Source organism: Lissotriton vulgaris, chromosome 6 (genome assembly GCF_964263255.1).
Source record: "Lissotriton vulgaris chromosome 6, aLisVul1.2, whole genome shotgun sequence".
NCBI classification, from domain to species: domain Eukaryota; kingdom Metazoa; phylum Chordata; class Amphibia; order Caudata; family Salamandridae; genus Lissotriton; species Lissotriton vulgaris.
The window spans coordinates 1,229,640,756-1,229,666,359 of NC_141694.1; the positions used below are offsets into that span (position 1 = coordinate 1,229,640,756).

The 25,604-nt window shown below is 47.7% G+C and overlaps 1 protein-coding gene across 2 annotated transcripts in view; it reads left to right on the forward strand.

Annotated features, from left to right (window-relative positions):
- TMEM181 (transmembrane protein 181) overlaps positions 1–25,604 on the forward strand; it is a 395,254-nt gene that overhangs the window by 178,318 nt on the left and 191,332 nt on the right. For both annotated transcript variants that reach the window (XM_086927323.1, XM_086927322.1), the window contains exon 3: positions 21,571–21,626. In XM_086927323.1, coding sequence (XP_086783449.1) covers positions 21,571–21,626 — 56 coding nt within the window. The remainder of the gene's footprint in view (positions 1–21,570; positions 21,627–25,604) is intronic.

Consider the following 25,604-nt stretch of genomic DNA (forward strand, 5'->3'; position numbering starts at 1 on the left):
CAGGCCTTACTGATTCCCCTCACCAAGAAACCTGGTATTGACCCGCTGGACCTCACGAACTACCGGCCCATATCCTAGCTGCCCTTCCTATCCAAAATGTTGGAGGCGCATGTCACCAACTGCCTCTCTAATTTCGTGGAGGAATCGGACTATCTCCAACCCAACCAAGCAGGATTCCGGCCTGGTCACTCCACTGAGGCAGTAATATTGGCCGTCCAGAACACCTTGAGGTCCAACGCTGACAAAAACCTTCATCAAGCCCTAGTACTTCTTGACTTGTCCGCCGCATTCGACACGGTTGACTATTCCATCCTGGTCAACCGTGTCGAACAGGCGGGTCTCAGAGACTCTGCCCTAGCCTGGTTGAAATCGTTCATTTTTTAACGTACTCAGTCTGTCCGCTTAGGCTCCTTTTCTGCTGCCAAAGTCAAGTCTTTCTGTGGGGTGCCCCAAGGCTCTTCGTTATCTCCCCTATTGTTTAACTTGTACATGCGGCCCCTTCTTTTTGCCCTGAGAAAGCACAAAGTCACTGTATATAACTATGCAGATGACTTGCAGCTAGTTTTCGTTCTTAATTCCCCAAATGCTGTGGAGGACTTCCAAGCCACTATGACTCTAATCCAGAGTTGGATGTCCTCAAATCACCTTAAATTAAACCCAGGGAAAACTGAGTTGATCCTGCCCGGCAAGAGCGAAATCAGTTGGAGCCCTAACTTCTGGCCTGCTGATATGGGCCTTCCCCCTAAGAAATCTCTGACTGTAAAAAGTCTGGGGATAACCATCAATGAGGACCTCTCGCTAAAATCCCAAATTGGAACCGTGGTTTCCTCTGGATTTTTCCAATTGAGGAAAATTAGGAAAATCGCCCATTTCCTCACTCCCTCCGCCTTAATTCAGGTGGTCATGGCCCTAGTCCTCTCCCACATCGACTTCTCAAACAGCCTATACCTTGGCCTACCCGTAGGACAACTTAGAAGACTGCAGTACTTGCAGAATCAGGCCGCCAGGCTGATCTGCAATGTACCCAAATGGGAATCGATCAAATCAGGCCTAGAGACCCTGCACTGGCTACCCGTGGCCCAAAGAGCCGAATTCAAAGCCGGGTGCATCATCTTCAAGGCTCTGCAAGGCAAGGGACCTCTATTCATCAGGCAGCTGATTGGAAGATACGTTCCCTCACGCAACCTGAGATCAGCCCACAAAGACCTACTTGAAGTACCTCGCTTTAAGAAAAAACGACAAGGTGGCAGCAGCTTCCATTTCTTAGCAGCTACCCTATGGAATTCTCTGCCACTAGCCCTCAGACAGAGTAAGGACCTCCTTGCCTTTAGAAAGGCATTTAAGACTCACCTCTTCACACAGGCTTACTTGAAATAATGCTTCCTGCAGACTCATCCTTTGTTATGTTTTTTATCTTTCCAGCGCCAAGAAGCCTCCGGGCGTATGTGCGCTTTATAAATTTTTAATAACATAACATAACATAACATAACATAACAAGGGTTTTGCGTGGGGCAGAGGTTAATTTCTCTGTCATAGAGAAAGAGCTTTTGGCTTGTTGGTGGGCAGTCAGGAAGTTCAACCCTTTCCTTTCGGGTAGTCATATTGTGATCCGAACAGACCATAATCCATTAGTTTCGATTTTGTCTGGGGAAAAAATTAAGGAGCATACTCCAAGAATTGCCAGATTGTCCACAAAGTTACTGCAGTATGATTTTGACATCGTGTATCTCCCTGGTTCAAAGAATGTCAGGGCTGATTATTTTTCACGTTTTCCCATCACTGAGAATGATTGTGATTTTGAAAGAGAGGATGATCTAGAAGATTGTTTTGTTGCAGCATTTGATCTTGAGGGTATGTGTGCCATCAGTGAGGTTGAGTGGAAAGAGGAGTTGTTAAAGGATGAGGTCCTTGTAAAAGTTGTTGATTACTTGAAATCTGGTTGGCCTAAGGAGAAGAGCGTCTCTGGGCATTTCCAGACCTTTGTTAAGGTTGCTGATGAGCTCACTGTTGAGGACGGCATTCTCTTGCGGTGTGTTAGGCTCATTCCCCCTGTGAGTTTGAGGAAACGTCTTGTTGCTGGAGCACATGAAGGTCACTTGGGGAAGACTTTTACGAAGCGTAGATTGAGAGATGTGTTTTGGTGGCCACAAATGGATGTTTGTGTTGACACTTTAATTGACAATTGTGTTATTTGTAGGTCTTCTGACAAATGTCACAAAGTGAGGACTCCTCCTTTGGAGCCTATTCAGTTGCCAGAGAGAGCGTGGGAGAGGATTGGTGTTGATTTGGTTGGCCCCTTCTATCTTCTACCCTCTTCTTCCCTTTATGCCATTGTTGCCATTGACTATTACTCCAAATGGCCTGAGATTCGTTTCGTTAGTGAGCCTTCTTCTGCCAATGTCATTCTTTTTCTTAAGGACATTTTCTTGAGGGAGGGTTTTCCTTCAGTTGTCATGACGGACAATGGTGTGCAGTTTGTTAGTTCTGATTTCGAGCGTTTTCTTGTACAGGGTGGTGTTTCTCATAAGAAGAGTTCCTTCTATTACCCCCAGGCCAATGGCCTTGTTGAAAGGATGAATCGTGTGCTCAATAATTGTGTGCAGTGGGCCATTGCCAGCAAGTGTGTAGTGGAGAATGCTGTGCGTTCAATGTTATGGTTCTACCGCACCACTGCGCATTCCTCCACTAGAGTTTCTCCTTTCGAACTTCTAAGAGGTCAGAAACCTTCCACTAAAATTTGTCCGGGTTGGATGTCCAAGTGGGTGGAGATGAATGTGATGGATGGCGTTGATGGTTTTGTTAGAGACAATGTTTCTGCAGCTCAAAAGAAGCAAAAAAATTATTTTGACGAAAGGAAGAGATCTGCTCCTTTTAATATCTGTGCTGGTGATGTTGTTCGCATTAAAAATCCAGTTCATGTCACCAAGGGAAGGAGCAAGTTCTCCGAGCCTCTAGTGGTTGATAAGGTTTGTGGGAATGCGGTGCGTGTGAATAACAAGTATTGGTGGAACATTTGTAAAATTGTTAAGGTGGGTAGAGATGATGTTTCCTCCAATGATCCTTTGTCCAGTTCTGGCTCGGAGAGTGGCAACTGCCGTTCTAGTTCTGCAGATTATAATGGTAATGGTAGTGGTGCATCCTTTGTGCCTGAGCTTCGCAGGAGTCTAAGAGTTTGTAGGATACCTGCCAGGTTCAGATAATCGTGGTGATGCATTTTTGTGCCTAAGCTTTGCAGGAGTCTTGTTGGATCCCTGCCAGGTTCAGATTTTACTCTTGCTGGAGTGCAGATGTTTTCTCTCCTTCTTTTCCTGTCCAATCTCTTTTCTTTCCTGCTTTTCCTCTTTCTCGTTTTGTTTTCTCTTCACTTTCCTTTTCTTTTCTCTTCTCACCTTTTCTCTACCATTTCCGTTTTGTCTTTTGTTTTATAAGAAAGAGGATAATGTAGTGTTCTCTATGTTGTGCCTACCGGGCACCTGTAGTTGGAACCTCTGTTGTTCATGGTTCCATGCTTTGTCTTGAGAATGTGCCTTTCTGGCAGTTGACCGTTGTCTCTGCTTCCTGTCGCTGCGCTTCTCCTAAGCTAAATAAACTAAGACTACAAGCTACCATACCGTGTTGTTTGCATCTATACCACAGATACACAACCACTTGAAGTTAACGCTCTCAAAACTGAATTCCTACATATCGCACCACACAAGCAATCGCCGGTCAGCTAACAATGGGGTGAATCATCTCACTGCTCTTAACTGTAGGCTGCACCTTGTTGATTCTGCAACCTCTCTTGGAATTATGTTAGACAAAAGTCTGAACATGCAGAAGCACTTCAGCTCCCTCTCCAAAGGAGCGAACTTCCAACTCCGCATTGTAAGGAAACTCAAACCATACCTCCCTGCTCATGACCTAAAGATGGCAGAGCAAGCCGTAGTGATATCAAATCTTTTCTGTGGTAGCGCAACCCTTTGCAGCCTACCTAGAGTGAAGACTGCTCCTCTTAGGGCTGCACTCCTCTCCGCTGCTAGGCTTGTAACGGGCACCAAAAGATACAACAACATCTCCCCTAACCTTTTGTCCTTGAACTGGCTGCCATGTGAAGCTCGGTTACAATTAAAAATTGCTTGCATGGCACACAAAGCCATTCACTTCAATATCCCTTTGTACCTTGCTCAGAAACGGGAGCTCTCATATGGTGAGAGAGCCTCTAGAAGCGCCAGCACCCTATTGCTCAAACCACAAACATTCAAGAAGAAAAAACCTATAATCGAGCCTTCTCTGGTATAGCACTGAGGCTCTGGAACTCCCTTCCCCCTGAAGTCAGGGTGAACCCTTCCATTGTCTTCTTCAACAAGCATTGGCATAGGCAATAGGTCTCGCTTTTGGGATCTTATAAGTATTTTGTTTTGCAGCACAATATCCTTGGTGCAACATCAGCTGTTGCATGGCTAAACCTTGTACCTTATAACTTTTTAGCCATGCAACAGTTGATGTTGTTGCACCAAGGATATTGTGCTGCAAAACTAAATACTTATACGGCACACAGGCAGAGAAGACTAGAGAGCGAGAAATAAATAAATTGGGATAAACACAGAGGAGGTGGTAACAGAATGGGTGGTGGACGGGGAGCCAAACCATCTCCCTGCTCCCATTCCCGACTAAGGTCACAGAGAAAATCGTCAACAAACAACTGACCCGCTTCCTCGAGAATAACCACATCCTGGACCCGTCCCAGTCCGGCTTCTGCAGCAACCACAGCACCGAGACCGCCCACATCGCTGCCACAGACGCCATTAGGACCCTGCTTGACAACGGAGAAACAGCAGCCCTCATCCTCCTAGACCTGTCAGCCGCCTTCCACACGGTCTGCCACCACACACTACGCACACGCCTACACGGCGCCGGGATTCAAGAGTAGGCCCTGGCCTGGACAACATCCTTCCTCTCCGGCAGAACTCAGAGCGTCCGCCTCCCCCACTTCCGCTCCACGGCCACCGAAATCATCTGTGGCGTACCCCAGGGCTCCTCCCTCAGCCCGACGCTGCTCAACATCTACATAACTATAGAACAACACAAGTGCCAGTGCTGAGACTGATTACTAGGACTATTTTTGAAAACGACCTTATGAACATAACATAATAGCCTGCTTTTTAAATTGCGACAATCCAATTTTATTATACTTTTTTAGTCATCATTCATATTTTGAACACGGGATTTCTTGTGCATGAACAATACATGAAAAACACACAAAGAAACTATACAAATATATACAATTCAATTCAAGAAAATTACACCTGACACACCATCACTTTAAACATACTATTGGCCAAAAAGCACTCATTCCACATTCAAACTTCACACATCCTACAAACAAAGGGTCCCGGTATCAACAATACCTAAAAATACAAATAAAGCTAATTTTCAATACAAATTCAGTTTTTTGTGTATTTTCTTTCACCCCAATTAGGAAACATTTTTTGCCTCCCTATTTACAACATAGTACTCTATATGACCGGGACCAGATCGGTCGACGCGTTTCGAACCCAGGTGGTTCAAGGGTTCTCCTCAGGACCAACAATTTCTTTAATCGTCAAGGTCAATGATCAATATCTGTATTTAATTGTGCACGGAGGACTTAAAACGCCCGCTTACTCGCCACAACGCGAACAAGATATTACACGCAGCGGTCGCTGTTCATAACGGGGGCAGCCATATAGCTAATGGAGATAGAGCTGCTGATTGAGACAGGACCCGCACACAGGAACGGCTCCTTCTTGGTATGCGTCTTGGAATGACACAGTTAAATACAGATGTTGATCATTGACTTTGACGATTAAAGAAATTGTTGGTCCTGAGGAGAACCCTTGAACCACCTGGGTTCGAAGCGCGTCGACCGATCTGGTCCCGGTCATATAGAATACTATGTTGTAAATAGGGAGGCAAAAAATGTTTCCTAATTGGGGTGAAAGAAAATACACAAAAAAACTGAATTTGTATTGAAAATTTGCTTAATTTGTATTTTTAGGTATTGTTGATACCGGGACCCTTTGTAGGATGTGTGAAGTTTGAATGTGGAATGAGTGTTTTTTGGCCAATAGTATGTTTAAAGTTTTGGTGTGTCAGGTGTAATTTTCTTGAATTGAATTGTATATATTTGTATAGTTTCTTTGTGTGTTTTTCATGTATTGTTCATGCACAAGAAATCACGTGTTCAAAAAATGAATGATGACTAAAAAAGTATAATAAAATTGGATTGTCGCAATTTAAAAAGCAGGCTATTATGTTATGTTCATAAAGTCGTAGTAATCAGTCTCAGCACTGGCAGTTGTGTTGTTCTATAGTTTTCAGGCTTAGCCTTGCTGAGTGAGAGTCAAGGCCCATGGTTGTTTTCTCGCTCAACATCTACATGGCACCCCTCGCCCACGTCTCCCGACAGCACAACCTCAGCATCATCTCCTACGCTGACGACACCCAGCTGATCATATCCCTTACGAAAGACCATCACACCGCCAAGACCAACCTCCACGAAGGAATGAAGGCCGTCGCCGAATGGATGAGGAACAGCAGACTGAAGCTGAACTCGGACAAGACGGAGGTCCTCATCCTCTGCTCCACCCCCTCAGCCTGGAATGACTCCTGGTGGCCTGCAACACTAGGAACAGCCCAACACCCACCGACCATGCAAGCAACCTAGGGGTCATCCTCAACTCCACCCTCTCCATGACCAAACAGGTCAACGCCTTCTCCTCATCCTGCTTCAACACCCTCTGAATGCTCTGCAGGATCTTCAAGTGGATCCCCACCGAGACAAGAAGATCAGTCACCCAGGCCTTCGTCACCAGCAGGCTGGACTATGGAAACGCCCTCTACGCAGGAACGTCGGCCAAGCTCCTGAGGCGATTGCAACGCATCCAGAACACATCAGCGCGTCTGATCCTGGACATCCCCCGCTGCAGCCACATCACACCACACCTGAGAGACCTGCACTGGCTCCCAGTCAACAAGAGGATAACCTTCAAGCTCCTCATTCACGCACACAAAGCTCTCCACAAGACCAGCCCAGCATACCTCGACTCTCGACTCAACTTCTACACCCCCACCCGCCAGCCTCGCCACAGTCCCCCTCATCCGAAGAGCGACCACCGGCGGCAGATACTTCTCCCACCTCGCCGCCAAGACCTGGAACACTCTCCCCAGGACCTACTGGCCTTCAGGAGACTCCTCAAGACCTGGCTCTTCGATCACTAGCAGGACCCCCCCCTCACCTCCAGTGCCTTGAGACCCTCACGGGTGTGTAGTGCGCTTTACAAGTGTTATGATTGCTTGATTGATTGATTGAGCCACAGAGAGCTAAAGAAGAGAGGGGGTATAGAGGAGGGTATAGAAGAGAGCTGAGAAGCTGAGTGAGGAGGCAAAAGAGTGTGGGTGGGGGACTCAAGGAAAGACCCAAATAAAGGCAAATATTGAGGAGGGAATGGTACAAAATGTGGAGGAGTGAGAGGGGAAGGTACAACGGGAGATGAAGGAAGTGGGGATGGTAAGGGGTCAGGAGGAGTGAGTTAAGAAACAATGGAGACATTATTGAAAGAGGGGAGGAATGGTAAAAATTGAAAAGAGAAGAAAAGTGAGAGAAGCAAAAGGACAGAGATAACGAGACAGAAATAACAAAGACAGGTGCATGTAAAGAAATCAGGAGGGAGCTAAATTGGTGAAGGGGCAGATGGGAGGGAGAGAAAAAGGGAAGAATGAAAATAAAATGGGACAGAAAATATTCAGCGTAATCCACCGCTGAATGCGAGAGAAGGCTGAGTTGGACACAGGCCAGATTCTCAGGTGCTGTGACCGCATTGAGCTGTCATCTGGGTATAGCTCCTGGGCTGCCTGTGACAGCGGCTAAAGCGATACCAAAGAGGATGATGAACGGAGCGTTTGAGCAAATCACTCTCACCCCCAGTCAACTGATCTGGGTTTAATCCATAGTCATTCTTTAGTTCCCTCCACCACCCAAGTTCAGACATGGCCATATGCAAATCAGTCTGACCCTGTGCCTCATGGGCACAGTCCAGCCCGAACTGCCAAGCCATGTCTTCACTGGACCGGAAACAAGCATCCTGGGACCGGTTTCGGGTTTACAACCCTCATCAGCCAGGCTATCTTGAATCCAGTGGCAGAGTGAGCCAGGGACCCACGCCTGGGCATACCCTACCAACTCAAGGCTAACAAAGCGATACCAAAGGGGATGATGGACGGAGCGTTTGAGTAAATCAAACACTCACCCCCAGTCAACTGATCTGGGTTTAATCCATCATCATTCTTTAGCTCACTCCACCACTCCAGTTCAGACATGGCCATATGCAAATCAGTCTGACCCTGTGCCTCATGGGAATAGTCCAGCCGAACTGCCAAGCCATGTTTTCCCTTGAGCGGAAACCAGTATCCTGGGACCGGTTTCGGGTTCACAACCCTCATCAGCCAGGCTATCTTAAATCCAGTGGCAGAGTGAGCAAGGGACCCACGTCTGAGCATACCCTGCCAACTCAGGGCGAACAAAGCGATACCAAAGGGGATGATGGATGGAGCGTTTGAGCAAATCAAACACTCACCCCCAGTTAATTGATGTGGGTTCAATCCATCATCATTCCTTAGCGCACTCCACCACCCCAGTTTAGACATGGCCATATGCAAATCAGTCTGACCCTGTGCTTCATGGGAACAGTCCAGCCCGAACTGCCAAGCCATGTCTTCCCTGGACCGGAAACAAGCATTCTGGGAACGGTTTCGGGTTCACAACTCATCAGCCAGGCTATTTTAAATCCAGTGGCAGAGTGAGCAAGGGACCCACGTCTGGGCATACCCTGCCAACTCAGGGCGAACAAAACGGCTATGGCTGTATTAAATGCAAGGGGAGAATCACTGCTGGAAGACTTCAGTCTTGTTTAAACCCAGCATGGCAATTTACATCAGTGAAGAACGGGTACTATAATCGACACAAGACAGTGAAGTGGTGGCTCTTCCCAGGGTAGTAAATGGGGAGAGAACAGGACTACTTACTGTTATTGAAAGCATTGGCAGAGGAAGACACAAGACTTGGAATCATGCCCAAGTAACACTGGCACTATTTACCATAAGGCTGGTGGGCCCCACCACTTGTACACCCATATCTCACTACTCCACTCCAAGCTTATTCGCAGCTATATGCTTAACAGCTCAGCCTGGAAGCAGGCCCTTTGGTATACACATACAAAATACTTCCAACACCGGCCACACAACATTCTTGAATGTATCTTTATTCACATCCCAACTCTCACAAGCCTATGCGTATTATGTCTCGCTCCTTTTCGCCTCACTACACACCAAGGCGCAGACATACATTAATGATAACGAAACACGTAAGACGCTGAAACCATACAAACACGAGTCACAAGAAGAGCACGCTTTCCACCCAATACTCCCCAGAAGTAGCATGTTATCACTCTGCAAATGCCCGTTGTTAGGGCTTCGAAGAGCTATACAGATAAAACTACAATGCAATAAATGCAGTTCTCTATCGAGAAGAGAAACAGGAGCCTTACTTATGTACTGTCATTGTCTGACAGCTGTCACTGTTTAATAACGGCACAGGAATGTATTTACTTATCACTCGGGCCATCTACAAAGGGAGCAGGTTTGTTGCTACAAGTCATACCTTAGTGGGATGCTTGCATCATGTACCGGTGCGGCCGGCGGTTGCTGCATGAAGACCGAAGCAGAGGAGTCACAGTGGGTGGACATCTCGAATTGCGACAGGAGGGCGCACCCACCAAGAAACTTCAGAGCAATGAGCACTCGGTAGTTAAATATAGGTTGTTATGGAGCACTCTAAATATGTACAACATATCACATAAATTAGTGGTCACAAAAGGGTTTTTGATATAGGGAAGCGATGCACGCTGAACAGGAGCAAACGACCACCCTATAAGGGGGTTATGAAAGGCAGACAAAATATCGAGGCTTAGGAGACATTTCATGGGGCCGGATAAGCGGAAATAGGCTGAGAGGGAGGGCACTCAATTGCATACAAATATCAACTTTTCAAATTGTTTTGTATGGTGCTTAGTTCTGATGATTGACTGTTTCGAAGCATACAACGTTTTGACCAATAAGGTAACAAAGACACATTTCCAGTTAGATTAGGTTATCAAGTGGGAAAGCCGGGTTTGGAAGTCCGTCCGCACAGTAAAGTACGCATCGGATGATATTCTGTAAGCCCAGGTTCCCCTCCAACTCCAAATTGGTCCGGCTGGAAACGTGTAAAGTGGTGATCAGAGGTACCAGGAGGGTCGAATACGAAGAATGATAAGGCAGCCATAAAGTCTGTAACTCACCCCCACCGAAAATGCGCCGGGCGTACGTTATTGTTTGGTACACGCGCCATGCTCAGAGTGACCATAGAGACTGCAGAAAGACTCCACCACAGCTGTGAGTCTAAAACAGAGTTTTGGTGGAGAACTAGAGGCTACGTTTCTCTGTGAATGAGGTAACAAAAGGGAAGTAATAGCGATGCTGTCCTTGTCGTAGACATTGCTTAAAAGCGGATATCCATTCTCAGCGAGTGTGCTCAGAGTGCCGCGTGGCCATGAAAGAGACGCAGCCGCCCGTGAAAGTAAAACTGATCGCGATCAAGTGAACATGAACAAAGGGGGGCGGGAAGAAGGGGAACACGAACAGGAAAGATCAGAGAGCAAGGGGGTGGAGGAGAATGAAAAGGAAAATGAAGCTGACGAAAAGGGAGTGGGAGAAGCTAGGGGAGGGTATTCACACGCTGTAAGGATGTAAGGCCTAATGAGCCATTACAGAAAACCGGATGGCAGCTGTGCACGTTCACACGCGCGTAACCGCACGCTTGAGGCCAGCAAAAGCCTTTGGTAGCACTTTGAAAACCAAGTTACTAAATGTCTTGCCAGTACAGCGCATGCGCTTGCCCAGGCGAGACCTAAAAAGGAAGTCAAAGTGCTCTTGATGAAGACATTTTTGCCTCTGATGGGCTATTCCAGTGGATACTGAGGTCACAGTCACAGTCGCAGTTCTGTGACCCAGCTGCTATGGTCACGAGATTCCCTTTGCTCTACATGACTTTATATATTTTGCTTTGTTGGCTCTGTCTTGATTGCATGTATCTGTATCCCTCATGATGTATAAATTGTAAAGCGCTCTGATACCCCTGGTGGTCATGTTCGCGCTATAGAAAACTTTCAAAATAAATAAATGAGGAGACACTGCACTGGTGTCCACTTCTGCAGGAGCTGTCAAGGGCAACAGCGAATACCTACCTCACACCTTTTCAGAAGTATGTTTGTCATTTTTGAAAGATTCCAATGCAGTGCTGGTCTGACTTTTTGTTGAACTACATCAGACTTTTAAAGTCAAACACAGAATTTGATTTCCTCTGTTTACTTTAAAATAACCAATCTTTATTGTGTTTGGTACCACAAAAAAGCAAATTTGTAACTCTGAAACAAATCCAATCTCTAATCAAAATAACTCTTCCAACGACAACTGCTGGACATGGAGCAGTACCAGCATGCTACAGGCTATCTTTACTTCAGAAATCTGAAACTATTAGTCCCAGAACACGACTTCGGAATTGCAGTTCGAGGCCTTGTACTTTTGCATCTGTTTAGTGGCAATGCACTAATAAACAACCTCCCAGACCTCAAACACCGTCCTCCTTAAGAGCATCCTGCAGGATGCATCATTAAGGCCCAGAAGAGACTGCATTACCCCACCATGATGGAACTCCACTTGCTCCTCTTGCAGGCTCACATCGTCTTCTGAACAAGCTGTATGTATTCTTTTAAAGGCCATTGCTGCCCACACCCCTACTTCTCTGACAAGCTTATCATCTCCTCTGGCAGCTGCAGGTACACCAGCAGCCAGGATATCAAAGAATTGGAGATGAAGAAAGGGAGGAAAAAAAGCAATTGGCCTGCTCTATCTCTGCATCTAGGCTCTTGAATGATATCCCTGTATGAGGAGTGCTCCAGTCCAGGAAAGAGCTGTATACTCATGTCTTTGAAGAACGCTATATTGTGATGCAGTAACACTCCATAAAACTCTTACCTCTACTATCACATATTGACTCTCTTTGCCATTGCCCTCTTACAACCTACCCAGTAACAGTGATTGATATTTTGTCTATTGTACTGCATTTTAAACTGGTCTTATAAGCATAGGATCTGAAATTGTCATTTTCTTCTATTCACTCACCAGAAAATCACTTTCTTTCTACATTGAAAATACTGTTCTTCTGTTCCTGCAAGGTTTTAACTGTTGGATAGCCTGTCTATTGGAACGTAAGGGTGTGTTGCTGTTACAGGTGAATAATCTTGTGGGATAGTGACAAATCTTGAAACATTGAATTATGTTTTGACTCTCACATGAGGACTGCCTCTTAAACCTATTTTTTCACCTATCTTTTTGGAATTTTTTTATAATATGCAGTGTCTCCCTTTTTCTCCCTATGCAGTGTTTGATAAAGTACAGAAGGCCTATATGCTACCCGTACTCAGTTAATATAACAGGGGTCCAAACTTGCTTTTGTGTCAGTCTAGACCTGCTCTTTGTTGTTGTGCTGCCCGGAACTGGCCTCTATCCGGCCCGCACCTGTCCTGGGGGCCCGCTATCGGTTGGAATTGCCCCCTGGGCCAACAGGTGGGGACCGTCTCAAGACCTGTCCCAAACATTCCACCAAAGGGGGTTCCATTCCACCTCCCCACACTGCCTGGTTGTACAGTGACCAATGCATAGGATAATGGAGACACGCTGACAACATTCCTGCGTTAGAGAATTTACCTATTTCTCAGGCCGTATTTATTAACACAAAATTCACACATTCTCCATAAGTCTTCTCATATTTACAATTTACAAAATTCACATCAAAATCAAAACATCATATTCTCAGGGGAATTAAAACATGGCTTTTCCTAACCACAGAGCTCACAGTCATGATTGAGCCCCCCCCCCCTCCCACCCCGGCACCATGGCATTGATTATTCAGAATGATATGGACCGTGATCCCCCTATCACAAACAAGTTGTATATCACAAGGTCGAACTCACCTGCCCCTCAAGATAGAGGGAGCGTGGGCCAGCATGAAATCTGGACCCCCAAACACAACAATGCCAGAGCCAATCCAAAAAGGGATCCCCCTGGCACCCAGTGGGGGATGGGCCTGGGCAACCAGGCCAATACCTTGGTCCCCTGGTGCAGTCGTCATCCCCTGACCTCCTCCGGGGCCCAGTAATTGAGTACCGTGGAAGGCTAAGGACAATCGCTGTAGCGCGTGTCCCGAGCCATTCACTACACCCTCACGGCACCCCCAGCCCCGGTTTAAGCCAAAGGCTTCCTAATTCCATCCTGAATTCGTCTGCACTATGATTACAGATGCTAGGTTGTCCAACTATTTTGTGCCCAAACAAGACTTCTCCCTTGACACAGGCCTGGGTGGTTCCCCGACCCGGGTGGTTCCCCTACCCCAAGATCGGGTGACTTAGTGTTGCGACAAACTCTGAATTGCAAATGCCACCAAATTTCTCAACAAAACGCTCATGACCACTGTCTGACAGGTGAACCCAAACCCCATGAAACATGGCCTCCCCATGGGAGCACCCATGGGGAGTCGACTTTAACCGTGCAGTATTGAGAAGCTGCCTCATCCTGTAATCGAGGCGCCTGGCTGACTCATTCATGCCTTTTATTGACCGCCGTGATCTCCAAACACGTCTAGGTATGATGTGAGACCATGCGATGATAGCCCCTGGACATCTTTTTGCCAACTAAGAGACTTCCACCATCAAGTTCTCAAATAAGGCACTCCTGCCCATTGCTGCCAAATCATTGCCCCCTAAGTGTAGGATGATGAGCACTGTCGGCGGTAGCCATTGTCGCAAAACCCCCTCCACCAGCGGACGAAAACCATCAAGACTCAGACCGCCTTTACCATTCCAAAGAAACGATTTCTCCATGCGACCGCGGAACTAGCTGAGGAACGGCTCTGCCTGGTGCACAAAGGAATGGCCAAAAACCTAAACACTGGCTGGATCCTACCAGAATGAAAAAGGAATGCTCACAGAAACTAGCACATTGTGAAAAGGAGGCACAGCTTAGGTGTCCCTTAGGATGCAAGATTTTGGCATGTAGTTGAGAGAATGGATAAAGGGATAACGCCCGGAAAAGTAACCCAGGCCAAATATCCCACGGAAAGAAGGAGGTATGCTTCAAACATTGAGTGTCAGTGGAAGAGGGGTGTGTAGAGTTGAAAGGACAGTTGAACGTACACATAAATATCATGATTGCAAAAATGGAGTGTCGACTAAAAAATTAAAAAATATATCTATACATTGTCATAGAAATTTTTTTGGGGACATACAGTGAACTTAGGAATAGAAACTCAGTTCACTTTATCAAATATTTCTACAGGTCTTGGTGGAACAGGAACAGTAGGGGTGTTTAATACACACAACATGGTTGATATGTATGTGTAGTGATTTTAGCCACGTAATAGAAGTGCTCTATATCCAAAAGAACAGTTTTTAAACAGTAGTATATTCATATAAAGATTTCACATAGTATATTATATCTCTCATACATCTCTAGGCATTAAAGTTTAGTGGGTCAAGAAAATAGTGATTGTGTCGGCATTTCATCATATTCATTAAGTCCATCATTGACCGTATCAAGACTGCCAATCCAGCTTCCAGCTGGGAGACTTAGTTGAGTTGTATTGTCACTCCCACTGAGCTTAGAAGTGACCAGTTCAGTGGTTTGCCACCATATTTATTCTGCTTGTGTATCATTTGTGTTGAAGTGTTCAAACTGAGAAGGCAATCTACTGTTTCGTTTTTTCGATGTTGCAGGCTTTAAATATTTTAGTCATAACTTAATGAAACCCAGACATTGCCTTTCACAATTCTTGTTATATTTCTTGCCTTTATCTGCATAAAACCTAATAAACAATCCAAAAGTAAGAGTGGAACCTGGGTAATATCTGATTACCCTCTCAAGTAAAGGACAAAATCAAGAACTATCCTGAAGAGGTGTTGTGGCCTTGTAGTATGTACAAATGAATGACTTTTCTTTGTTATTAGAAACATCTAATGCTGACTCTGCTAATCATCAGTAGTCCAGCGTCAATTGACTCTGATAACATATGATATACAAGCTTACCTTTTATGTTGTCTGGGGGGATATGACAGATATGTTTTAACCCGTTTTAGATTTGGAATTTTTCACCGGTTAATCAGCTACCCAGAGATGAACAACTGGTCTAAAGAATTATGTTTCTGTCCCTGTGACGACTTGTCTCCACAAACAACTACACATGTGATCTTAAGTTGTAAATTTTATATCTGAAAGAAACAGGTTAGTGTTAGATTCCTTACCTTAGAATATCCCTAGGCGTCGGACTGGATCCGGAAATGTTTGAGTAGCAATACCCTTGCGCGTCGTCTGCGGCTCCGCGTCCGTCGTTGGTGCCGTGGTGATGTCGTCGGAGTACTTAGACGCCGCCCTCGCGCGCTGACGTCAGTTCTTCTTTTTTCGCGCCAGCAAGCGCCGATCCGGAAAAGTAGAATCCTTTGTCAATTTTTGACTAACTTTTTCGATCCTTTTTGATCATTTTTCTCGAAGTCTATCGACTCAACGGTACCGGTAGGGATGCCCGGGTTTAAACCCTGCGTCGACTGCAACCGACTGATGTCGGTTACCGACCCCCATCGCCGGTGCCTTCACTGTCTGGGCCCCGACCACGACGACAAGTCCTGCTCCGACTGCTGAGCCCTGACGTCCAAAGCTAGACGGGAGCGGTCCCGCAAGCGTCTCGAGCTCCGGCAGTCGGCACCGCGCCGCTCGAGGTCCCGGTCTGCGAGGAGGTCGAGGGACCGGTCGCCGGGTCGGCGTCCTCATAGCTCCGGGAGTCGACACCAGTCTTCGGGCTCGAAGTCCTCAGGTAAGAGGCACAAGAAGTCGAAGAGGCGTCATCGCTCTTCTAACTCCCCCAGACGCTCGCACGACGTGGCCGGGGGTTCGGGCGACAACGCGGCTCCACCGGAGCCGCAGGCGTCGCGGCCTGCTCCATACCCGCCGGTCCCTGGGTAGAACGCGACGCCGGAGGAGATCGAGGCGTTCCTCAGGGCCATGAGGTCACTCACTCCTCCGTCGGGTTCCGCGGCGCCTTCAGGCCAAGTGGCCCGACTGGGCCCCCACGCGGGATCGGGTGCTTCGGCCCCGGCGACTTCAGTTCCAACGCCGCAGGGTCCCGCTGGATCCGGATTCGGGTCGTCGCAGTCCCGGCTCCATATCAACCTTCTGGAGCTGCGGGCGATCCAGCTTGCACTGAAGGCATTCCTCCCCTCTGTCTGGGGGAGTGTAGTGCATGTTTTCACGGACAACACCACCACCATGTGGTACTTCAACAAACAGGGCGGGTTGGGGTCGTGGACCCTATGTCAGGAGGCTCTGCGCCTCAGGCAGTGGCTGGAACATCAGGGCGTGACCCTGGTGGTACAACACCTGAACGTGCATAATGGATCACGAATGGCGTCTGAACTCTGACGTGGCGGAAGGCCCCTTTCAGCAGTGGGGAGAGCTTTGGTTCGATCTATTCGCCACAGAAGAGAAAGCGCAATGTCATCAGTTCTGCGTGTTGGAATTTCCAAGGCGGCACTCGCTCGGAGACGCTTTTAGTCACAAGTGGATCTGCGGTCTGTTGTACGTCTTTCCGACTATACCACTTCTGCCCAGAGTGCTGAAGAAGATCAGGCGCGACCGGGCCCAAGTCATCCTTGTGGCTCCGGACTGGGCACAGAGATACTGGTATCCTGAGCTACTCAGCATGTCAGTCGATCCCCCGATTCGTCTGCCTTTTCAGGAGGACCTTCTGTCGCAGCAGCAGGGGACGGTCCTCCACCCGAACCTGTCCAGTCTCCACCTCCATGCTTGGAGATTGAGCAGTGACAGTTGAGGCCATTTGACTTGCCTCCTGAAGTTTGAAATGTGATTCTGGCAGCCAGGCGTCCCTCCACAAAGTCGGTATACGCCTGCAGGTGGAACAGATTTGTGGCATGGTGCACAGCAAAGGCTGTGGATCCACTCTCTGCCCCTCTTTCTGAGGTTCTCCTCTTCCTTCTTTCTCTTGTCCAGCAGGGCTCTTCTCTGGGCACTATCAAGGGCTACCTTTCTGACCTTTCCGCCTTCTTAAGGCTACCTGATCAGCCTTCTTTCTTCAAGTCCCCGATTGTAAATAGATTCTTGGAGGGCATCACTCATATGTTTCCCTCTGTTCCTTTCGTGATGCCCCAGTGGGACTTGAACCTGGTTCTCACTTACCTTTGAGCCGCTGCATAACTGTCCTCTCCGTCTTCTTACGCTTAAGACTGCTTTCCTGGTTGCCATCACCTCTGCCAGGAGAGTGAGTGATCTCCAGGCTCTTTCCTCTAAACCTCCTTTCCTTTCTGTCCATCCGGACAGGGTTGTGTTGCGGACAAGACCCTCTTTCCTGCCTAAGGTAGTCACAGCCTTCCACATCGGGCAGTCCATCAGTTTTCCCACCTTCTTTCCGCCGCCGCATCCCTCTGAAGAGGAAGAGCGGCTCCACTGTGTGGACCCAAAACGTGCGCTCTCATTCTATCTGGATCGCACACGCCAGTTCCAGGTGGATGACCAACTCTTTGTTGGTTACGTGGGCGCTAAGAAGGGACGGGCGGTGCACAAACGGACCATCTCTCGGTGAGTCGTGTTGTGCATCAAGGCATGCTACTCTTTGGATAAAAAGGAGCCTCCTGTTGGGCTGAGGGCGCATTCCACTCGGGCCACGGCAGCTACTACTGCCCTGGGCCGGGGAGTCCTCTTGCAGGACATCTGTCAGGCAACTACGTGAGCCGCGCTGCACACGTTTGCAAGTATAGGATAAACAGGAGGGAACCCATAAACCAAGTTGGGATGGGTGTAGACTGTAAGTGTAAACAATTCCCAACAGGTATCAATAGGAAGACAGTTCAAAGGATGTATGCAATATGCATTACAATTGAAAAGAAAAGGAGTCACTGTAAATTTGAGGACAAACGGGTATTATTCACCATTTAGAAAGCTAGGCAGGTCTTTTTGCAACATCATACAGTTAAAGCAGCACTGTATACAATAAATGGGGTGACAACCCGGTGGCACTTGGTGCAAGTGGTATATACATGAATATGTACAGTGAGTAGTGACGGTAGTGCAAGTGCAGGGGTGAAAACAGCGTGGTCGGCGCAAAGTGACAGTGAAAAATACACAGAGTAATGGCTCCAGGGATTTAGGTAGTAATCACTTAAAACAAGATTCAATTCCAGGAGTACAAAACAGGTAAAGCGCCATAAAATTAGGCTGTATTGTCGACGGCGTTTCGATCCTCTTCACTCGGGATCATCATCAGGACGGGGTTGTCGGGGGAAGACAGTGCTGTGGGGTAAGAGAGGACGAGTCAGGGAAGAACCTAAGGACTGACGGGCGCGCGAGTGGCTAGCAGTATATGAGCTGCTGACTGGGACAAGGCTCGGGTGGCAGAGGGGCAACAAGGGCCACTGTTGGAGATACCAGGCTTCTAAGTGGGTAAGGAGCAGTGCGGCACGCGGCCGGGGACAGGGCCTAGGGAAGGCGCTAGTGGAGACGCTACAATTAAGGGGATAATGGGAGACGCTGCAGGAGCAGGGATAAGCTGTCAGGGGTCTCTGGTGGGTAACAGACTACTAGCGTTAATTAGCGGGTTGACGCTGCAAGGGGAGATTGGAAACTGAGCGCGGGCGCTGAACCAGCAAAACTGTCTGGGTTGGCGCTGCGGAGGGAGAGAATAAAAACAAGCGCGGGCGCTGGAAAAGGCAAGACTGTCTGGGGTCTCTGATAGGAGGCAGAGGGCTGGCAGAGAACCCGGGCCTGGCGCTTCAGCGGAGGTCTGGAGGGTAGCAGCGGGGGCTATGCGGGGGGCAAGGAAGCAGTAGCTTAAAGCATGGCTCAAGCGTAGATGAACGGTAAACTTACAAATCCGCTGCTGTCAAAAGTCGTGCAGTCGGAAGGGCTGGAAATTAAGGTCCGGAGCTGCACAGAAAGGAGTTAATGTTAAGGAGGGCGGTAAATGGAGGAAAGGTAAGTCGAGCCGAGGTGGCTTTGGATTTACCTGAAAGCAGGGGTGTCTTGAGTAGACGGTGAATATCTGCGTCTGGGAGGGGGAAAAAAGAGAAGAAGGGAGTCATTGGCCTTCAAGGGACTCTGGGAATGAAGTAGCCAACGGGGGTGGCTGGTGGGTGTACAAGGTGTCTTACCTGAATCAATCAGAGGTATGCCGGGTGGGTGATTCCAGGGTGTAGCTTCAGGCAATGAATGCGGGAGCGGAGCGCGGACAAAACAGCGCTGTTGAAGGAAGCGGTGGGCGGGGGGCGGGGCGGGAGGCGGGTCACTGCGCGCGCACTGAGGGGTAGGGGGAGTGGCTGCTGGTTACCGCGGCAACTCTGGTCACTAGGAAAGGAAAGGAAAAGACGCGCGCGTATTCCAAACAGAGGCTGGTTGATATGGCAACCAAGGAAGCCGAGTCAGGGCAGATTGCCAGTGTCTAAGATGGAGCAGGGCGGTGGTAAATAAGATGCAAGGAGATGCATCATGGTGACTCGGTCCTGTGAAGCGGACCATGTGTCATTAGCAATTCACAATTAACAGGAAATATATACATTTACATATAAGCAGCCGGCGAACACAATTATTACAGTTGCTTACAGGCATTAAATATCCTCTAGTCTGGCACTGGTAATGTAAGCATCAATCAACAAGAATGAAGTCGATGTGGAGAACAGCTGTATAAAGTTCAACCGTGTTCAAGCGGTAGGTGGCTGTTTACAAAAATCAATGTTCCACAATAAGTCTTGGACAAGGGGGACTGCAGAGTAAACATACACGCAGGCTCAGACAAGTAACATTATCATATGTAAAATTTCAGCATGCATGCCGGATTGGATTGTAGAAATATCTGGGCATGAGAGCTGCATGTGTGTACAAGGTGACTGTAGGGGGTTTCAAGGATATCCAGGGCTCAGGTTGCACTTCAGATGAGAATAGTATTGTTCCACTCATCAAAGGTGTTTAACCCATGGTTCACCGAGTCCACTCTAGAGATCCATTTACATTCTGCTCTGTTGAGGAGGGCGGTCATGTTGCCACCTCTAACGGGTAATGTAGGTTTCTCGATGACAATCCATCTGAGATCTGTGTCCGCATGTGCTTTTTCCAGGAAATGTGCAACTAGTGGAGCAGTTAATACCTTGCAATTTATCCTACTTTTGTGTTGAATTATGCGTTGTTTCACCATTTGGGTGGTTTGGCCGATGTAGAGTAGGTCACATGGACAGCGGATGGCATAAACGACATTCTGGGTTTTGCAGTTAGAGTGGTGCGTGAGTTGATGGCTTTGGCCATTAAATCGGAATTCTTTGGTGTTTACAGTCAGGTCACAGACACTGCATGATTGGCATTTGAAATGTCCGATAACTGGCACACGTTTGCAAGACACTACTGTCTGGACAGCCAAGTCCGGGGGGTTGGCTTCTTTGGCCGTTCCGACCTCCAGGACTTTCTGGTGTGAATATTGGTTCGCAGACCCACCACCGGGTTTGGTATTGCTGGGGTATCTATTCTAAGGTAAGGAATCTAATACTAACCTGTTTCTTTCAAATGCACAAGTTACTTACCTTCGGTAACGATATATCTGTAAGAAACAGTAGTTAGTATTAGATTCCTTACCGCCCCATCCATCCTCCCCGTTCTGCGAACCGATAACTAGGGTTCAGGTCATTCCCTTTCAGGGCCCTAGTTTCATGGCACCAGTGTTGGTTTTTATCATGGCTCTGCGTTTCTGGCGCGAAAAAGCTGTGTATAAGAACTGACGTCAGCGCGCGAGGGCGGAGTCTAAGTACTCCGACGTCATCACGGCGCCAATGATGCAGACGACGCCTACCGACGCGCAAGGGAACTGCTACGCAAAAGTTTCCGGATCCAGTCTGACGCCTGGGGATATTCTAAGGTAAGGAATCTAATACTAACTACTGTTTCTTACAGATATATCGTTACCGAAGGTAAGTTGCTTGTGCGTTAAGGAGAGATTAAGATGGATCTGGCCCTTATTAAGGAGGGGGTGGAGACAATGCCGACCCGCCTTTCTATATCTACAATCCCTGAATAGCGTCTACTGTATTGGAGTCATGACCGTTTTTTTTAAAAAGCATGTTGAGAGTAAGGAAAACGGTTGATATCTAACTCCCTTAGAAAGCTTGTCTGGTTGTATATTTCTGAAATGCTTTTTCTCACTGTATAGTTTTAAATAGGTCTTATTACTTTTATTAAATATACATTGCTTATGTGCATATGTAAATAGAGGAAACATAGAATTACTGTACATGTGTTTTTAAATCAAAGGTATATTCAAGAAGTTTCTTTTTATGCGTACTATACTTTTGTGATTTTATATGATTGAAATCGAATAAAGCTGATTCTGATTCTGACTCTGCTAATTTTTTCTTGCAGGCCCTAAAGTGATTGAGAGTTCAACTTTACAAATAGATACTAATATAAGTACACAGGTAAGAGTTTCTAGCAATCTGTTGTATGCTAAGTGCAACCTGATTAGCTATGGAACACATTGTCCTATCCGTTCTGGGGTTAGACAGCACATTTGTTGATAGGACCAGTTGCTTACAATATTCTTTAAGTGCATCCCTTTCAGCCATTGGCTTGAGACTTTAGCAATCATGTCTTTCCTCAGCCCATTGGAGTATTTTCTGTCACCTAGTGATGGTGGTTCTGGTGTAGCCTTCTGCCTTGACATGAGTGCTTGCATGGAAATCCATGAAGGACTTCTTTACAATTCTACCCTTATCTGTATACTCCATTTGGCGGCGTCCCTTTGTGTCTTATTGTAATATGCTGATGCTGCTGGTACATTAAACCCACACCTAGTTGATTGGCCAGTGCTTGTTTGAGGTTTGATTGCAATAGAGGTTTTCTAGGGCAAAATATTGCTTTAGAGGGAGCAACGTGTCTCAAATGAGTGGTGCGTGATTATCCGTATAAGAAGGGCACTCTGATCCAATGAAGGAGGCATCATAGCTGGCAAACATGCATGTGTGTTTCCTCAAAAGAATGTTTGAATTCCCGGATAGGCGTTCGGTTCAGCGCTTGGTCTGTTGCGCTGCTTACAGGGCCTGGAAGCTGGGAGGTCATGGTAACAGTGACCTCCTCATATACCATAAAAAGGCTAGTACCTAGAGAGTCACAGGTTAAAGTAACAGGCTGGCTCGGCATAGTACCAGATTCAGTCATTGATTTTGAGAAAGATAGAAATTTCCTTAATTTTGTAGTGAGAGAAAAGATAATGTAGTCTCTGAGTGAACGCACCTAGATAGGCTGCTGATTAAGTGGATTAGACAGCCAGCATTTCAGGCTCCAGGGAAACTGCTGTCTTTGTGTCAGGGTTATTAGTGTGTCTCTTACAGTTCTCAGGTGCTGCTGTCATGAGGACAAAAGATTCAGTGGAGGGGAGTGCCTTTGGGTACTGGGCAGGGCTTTGGGAGGCACTTAGGCAAAGTTTTTATTTTATTTTTTTTAACATTTTTTATTGCAGATACACAAGGAGCCCATAAATGGAGCAGTCTGAAGGCACAGGAATGCATCACAGTCAGGGTGGTTCACTTGTCTAAAAGAGATACACAGCCGTGTAGCCCACAACCCTGGGGTTGGGCGGCGAACAGAATTTGTACGGTATGGTTACCAGAGCTGAGCTAGCTGTAAGCTTTCCCAGGCAATTCCTGTGTCTGCTTTTTATTTTTTAGATAACACAATAACAAAACCCCCCTCCCCAAACCTCCCCCCAAATGGACAATAGAAGACATACAAGCCAGGAGCCTTCACAGTGTTCAGGTATTTAAAACTAGAGATACATTGGTCACGCACCCTCATCCCTGCCCCCTTCCTCCCCTCCCCTCTCGTGTATCCGAACGGTCGCGTTCCTCAGAGCAGGTGGAATACGGCTCTCTACAGGATCAGCATTGTCAGTCGTGATCTTAAAGGTAGTTGTATTGTGTCCCACAGTTACTTCCCATTTCCCCGCCATTTGAAAGCCTCCTATGTTCCCCCATCCAGCCCATGGTAGTGTCTCCATTTTGACCAGACCCTACGGAATTTCTTTGGACAGCCCCTTGCCTTGTAGGTGACCCTCTCTGCCGCCATATATAGGTCTAACCCTCGTCTCAATTCCTCCAGATCTGGAGGGTCCGGCGAGCCCCATCGTTTTGCAATATCTCGTTTGGCGACCAACAACGCAAGGGCTAGGAAAGTGAGTAATGGGCGAGTCAGGTCCACCTCATTTGTCATTCCAAGTAACGCTAACTTGGGGTCCCGTGGGAGTGAAGCCTCAAGGACATCCTCCAGTTCCCCAAATATCTGGGTCCAGTATTTCTGAATTACACTACAGGACCACACTGTGTGAAAAAAAATCCCCCTCCTCTTGGAGTCACCGAAGGCAGCGTGGCTCGTCTATCCTCCCCATCTTACATAGACGCACTCTGTCAAAGTATGTCCTATGGAGAAAGTTGAATTGAATGAGTCGTAATCTAGATTTAATTGCTACCTCCCGGGGGTGCATCAGAACTATCTCCCAGTCTAAGTCCTCCATCTCCCCCACCTCTGCCTCCCAAGTGTGCCTGAGTTTGTTCAAGTCGCCCAGCATATGGTTAGTCAATGTTTTGTATGTCAGGGACACCGCCTTTCCCACCACCTGTTCTTGCAGGAGCCTCCCTTCCAATGGCGCGTATTCAGGAAGGTCTGTGAGCGTAATATGTTGGGCTATCCAGGCGTGTCTCAATTGAGCATATTTAAGATATTGTGTGTTGTGCAGTCCGAACTCCGACTGGAGGACTTGGAACGATTTCAGCTCCCCCTGGCTATCACGTCGCCTATGGTGGAGATGCCGATATCATCCCACCTTTTGAATCCTCTGAGCTTATGCAACTCGGTTAACCATTGGCAGTGCCACAGTGGTGTCTGTCGTGTGGGCTTCCTCTCCCACCCCATGCGACGCGTAGCTCTAGTCCATGCCCTAAGCGTTATAGACGTGGCTGGAAAGAGGGAGGCCCTTCTGCCACTCCCATACAAATATTTTAGTATGTTATTAGGCGCCAGTTTAGTCCTCTCTAGTGCATACGTTGGGTGGTTCGCTGGTGTATGGAGCCAGTCATTGATTGGGGTCAGATGCTCCACCCAGTAGTAGGCCTCCAAGTTCGGTAGTGAGATCCATCCGCTATATTGATGTCGCTGAAGTGTAGACAGGGCCACCCTGGCCTGTTTACCCAGCCAAAGGAAGGATCTCAGATCCGCATGAATCCTGGTGAAGACTGTCACAGGTAATGGGTAGTACTCATTTTGTAGGGCATATAAAAATTTCGGTAGGATGATCATTTTATACATAGCTGCCCTGCCCAAAAGTGTCAGTGGGAGCTGCCTCCAGCGGTCCATATCTGCCACTGCATTAGATATGATCCGTTCCAGATTTCTCTGGAGCGAGAGGGTCTTATCCGCTGTTATATGGAGAAGTGTGGCTCACTGGTTAGAGCAGGCAGACCCTGAAGCAGAGGTCAGACCCGGGACCAGGGTTCAATTCCCAACGCGGCAGGGTCTTGAGCTCAAATGTCCATGGACTCGATAATTCTCGCTTCGGTGCCTGACCTAATCATGGGTTCACACTCTGCAACTCTGGGCATTAAGCTTGCTTAATCTCCACAACGGCCCCCCCGCGGCGGGATGCCTGGCTTTCACCTTGGGGATGCCCTGTAGGGGCTATCTCACTGGGAAAAGCCAGGAAGGGTTCCCAAGGCAAGCGAGGAGATACCCCTTCGGGGGTCGATTCAGGCGCTATATAAGAAACATAATAATAATAATAATATATACACGCCCAGGTATTGGAAGCCCTCTGTTGTTATCAGGTCCTCCGGTAGTCTCCCTCATTGATTGCGCCCCCCTGGGTCATATAGTATAGATTTATGCCAGTTAATTTTGTGGCCTGCCATCCGTCCGTAGCATTCTAGCTCTCGAAATAACTCCGGTATCATGTCCTCCGGTTTAGTGATGTAGAGCAAAACATCGTCTGCATATAGCGAGACCTTTTCAGGGTTCAGTGCAGTGTCTCCACTAGTGAAGCCATGGATGTCCTCATTATGTCGAATTCTGGCCGCGAGCACCTCAATGGCCAGCGTGAAGAGGAGAGGAGAGGAGAGGGGACAGGGGGCAGCCCTGCCTAGTCCCCCTCTGGATTTGGAACTCCCGAGAGAGCCTCCCGTTGACCCTCACCCTGGCCACTGGGCCAGTATAGAGCAACCGGACCCAAGCAATAAACTTTGGCCCAAATCCAAACCTCTGGAGCACTGCAAACAGGAAGGGCCAATGGATTGCGTCAAAAGCCTTTTCGGCATCCAGGGAGAGGAACCAATGGGGGTCACCTCTTCCCCTCACCTCCTGGAGCCAATTATGGGTTCTCCTCAGATTCAATTTCGTTGCCCTATCAGGCA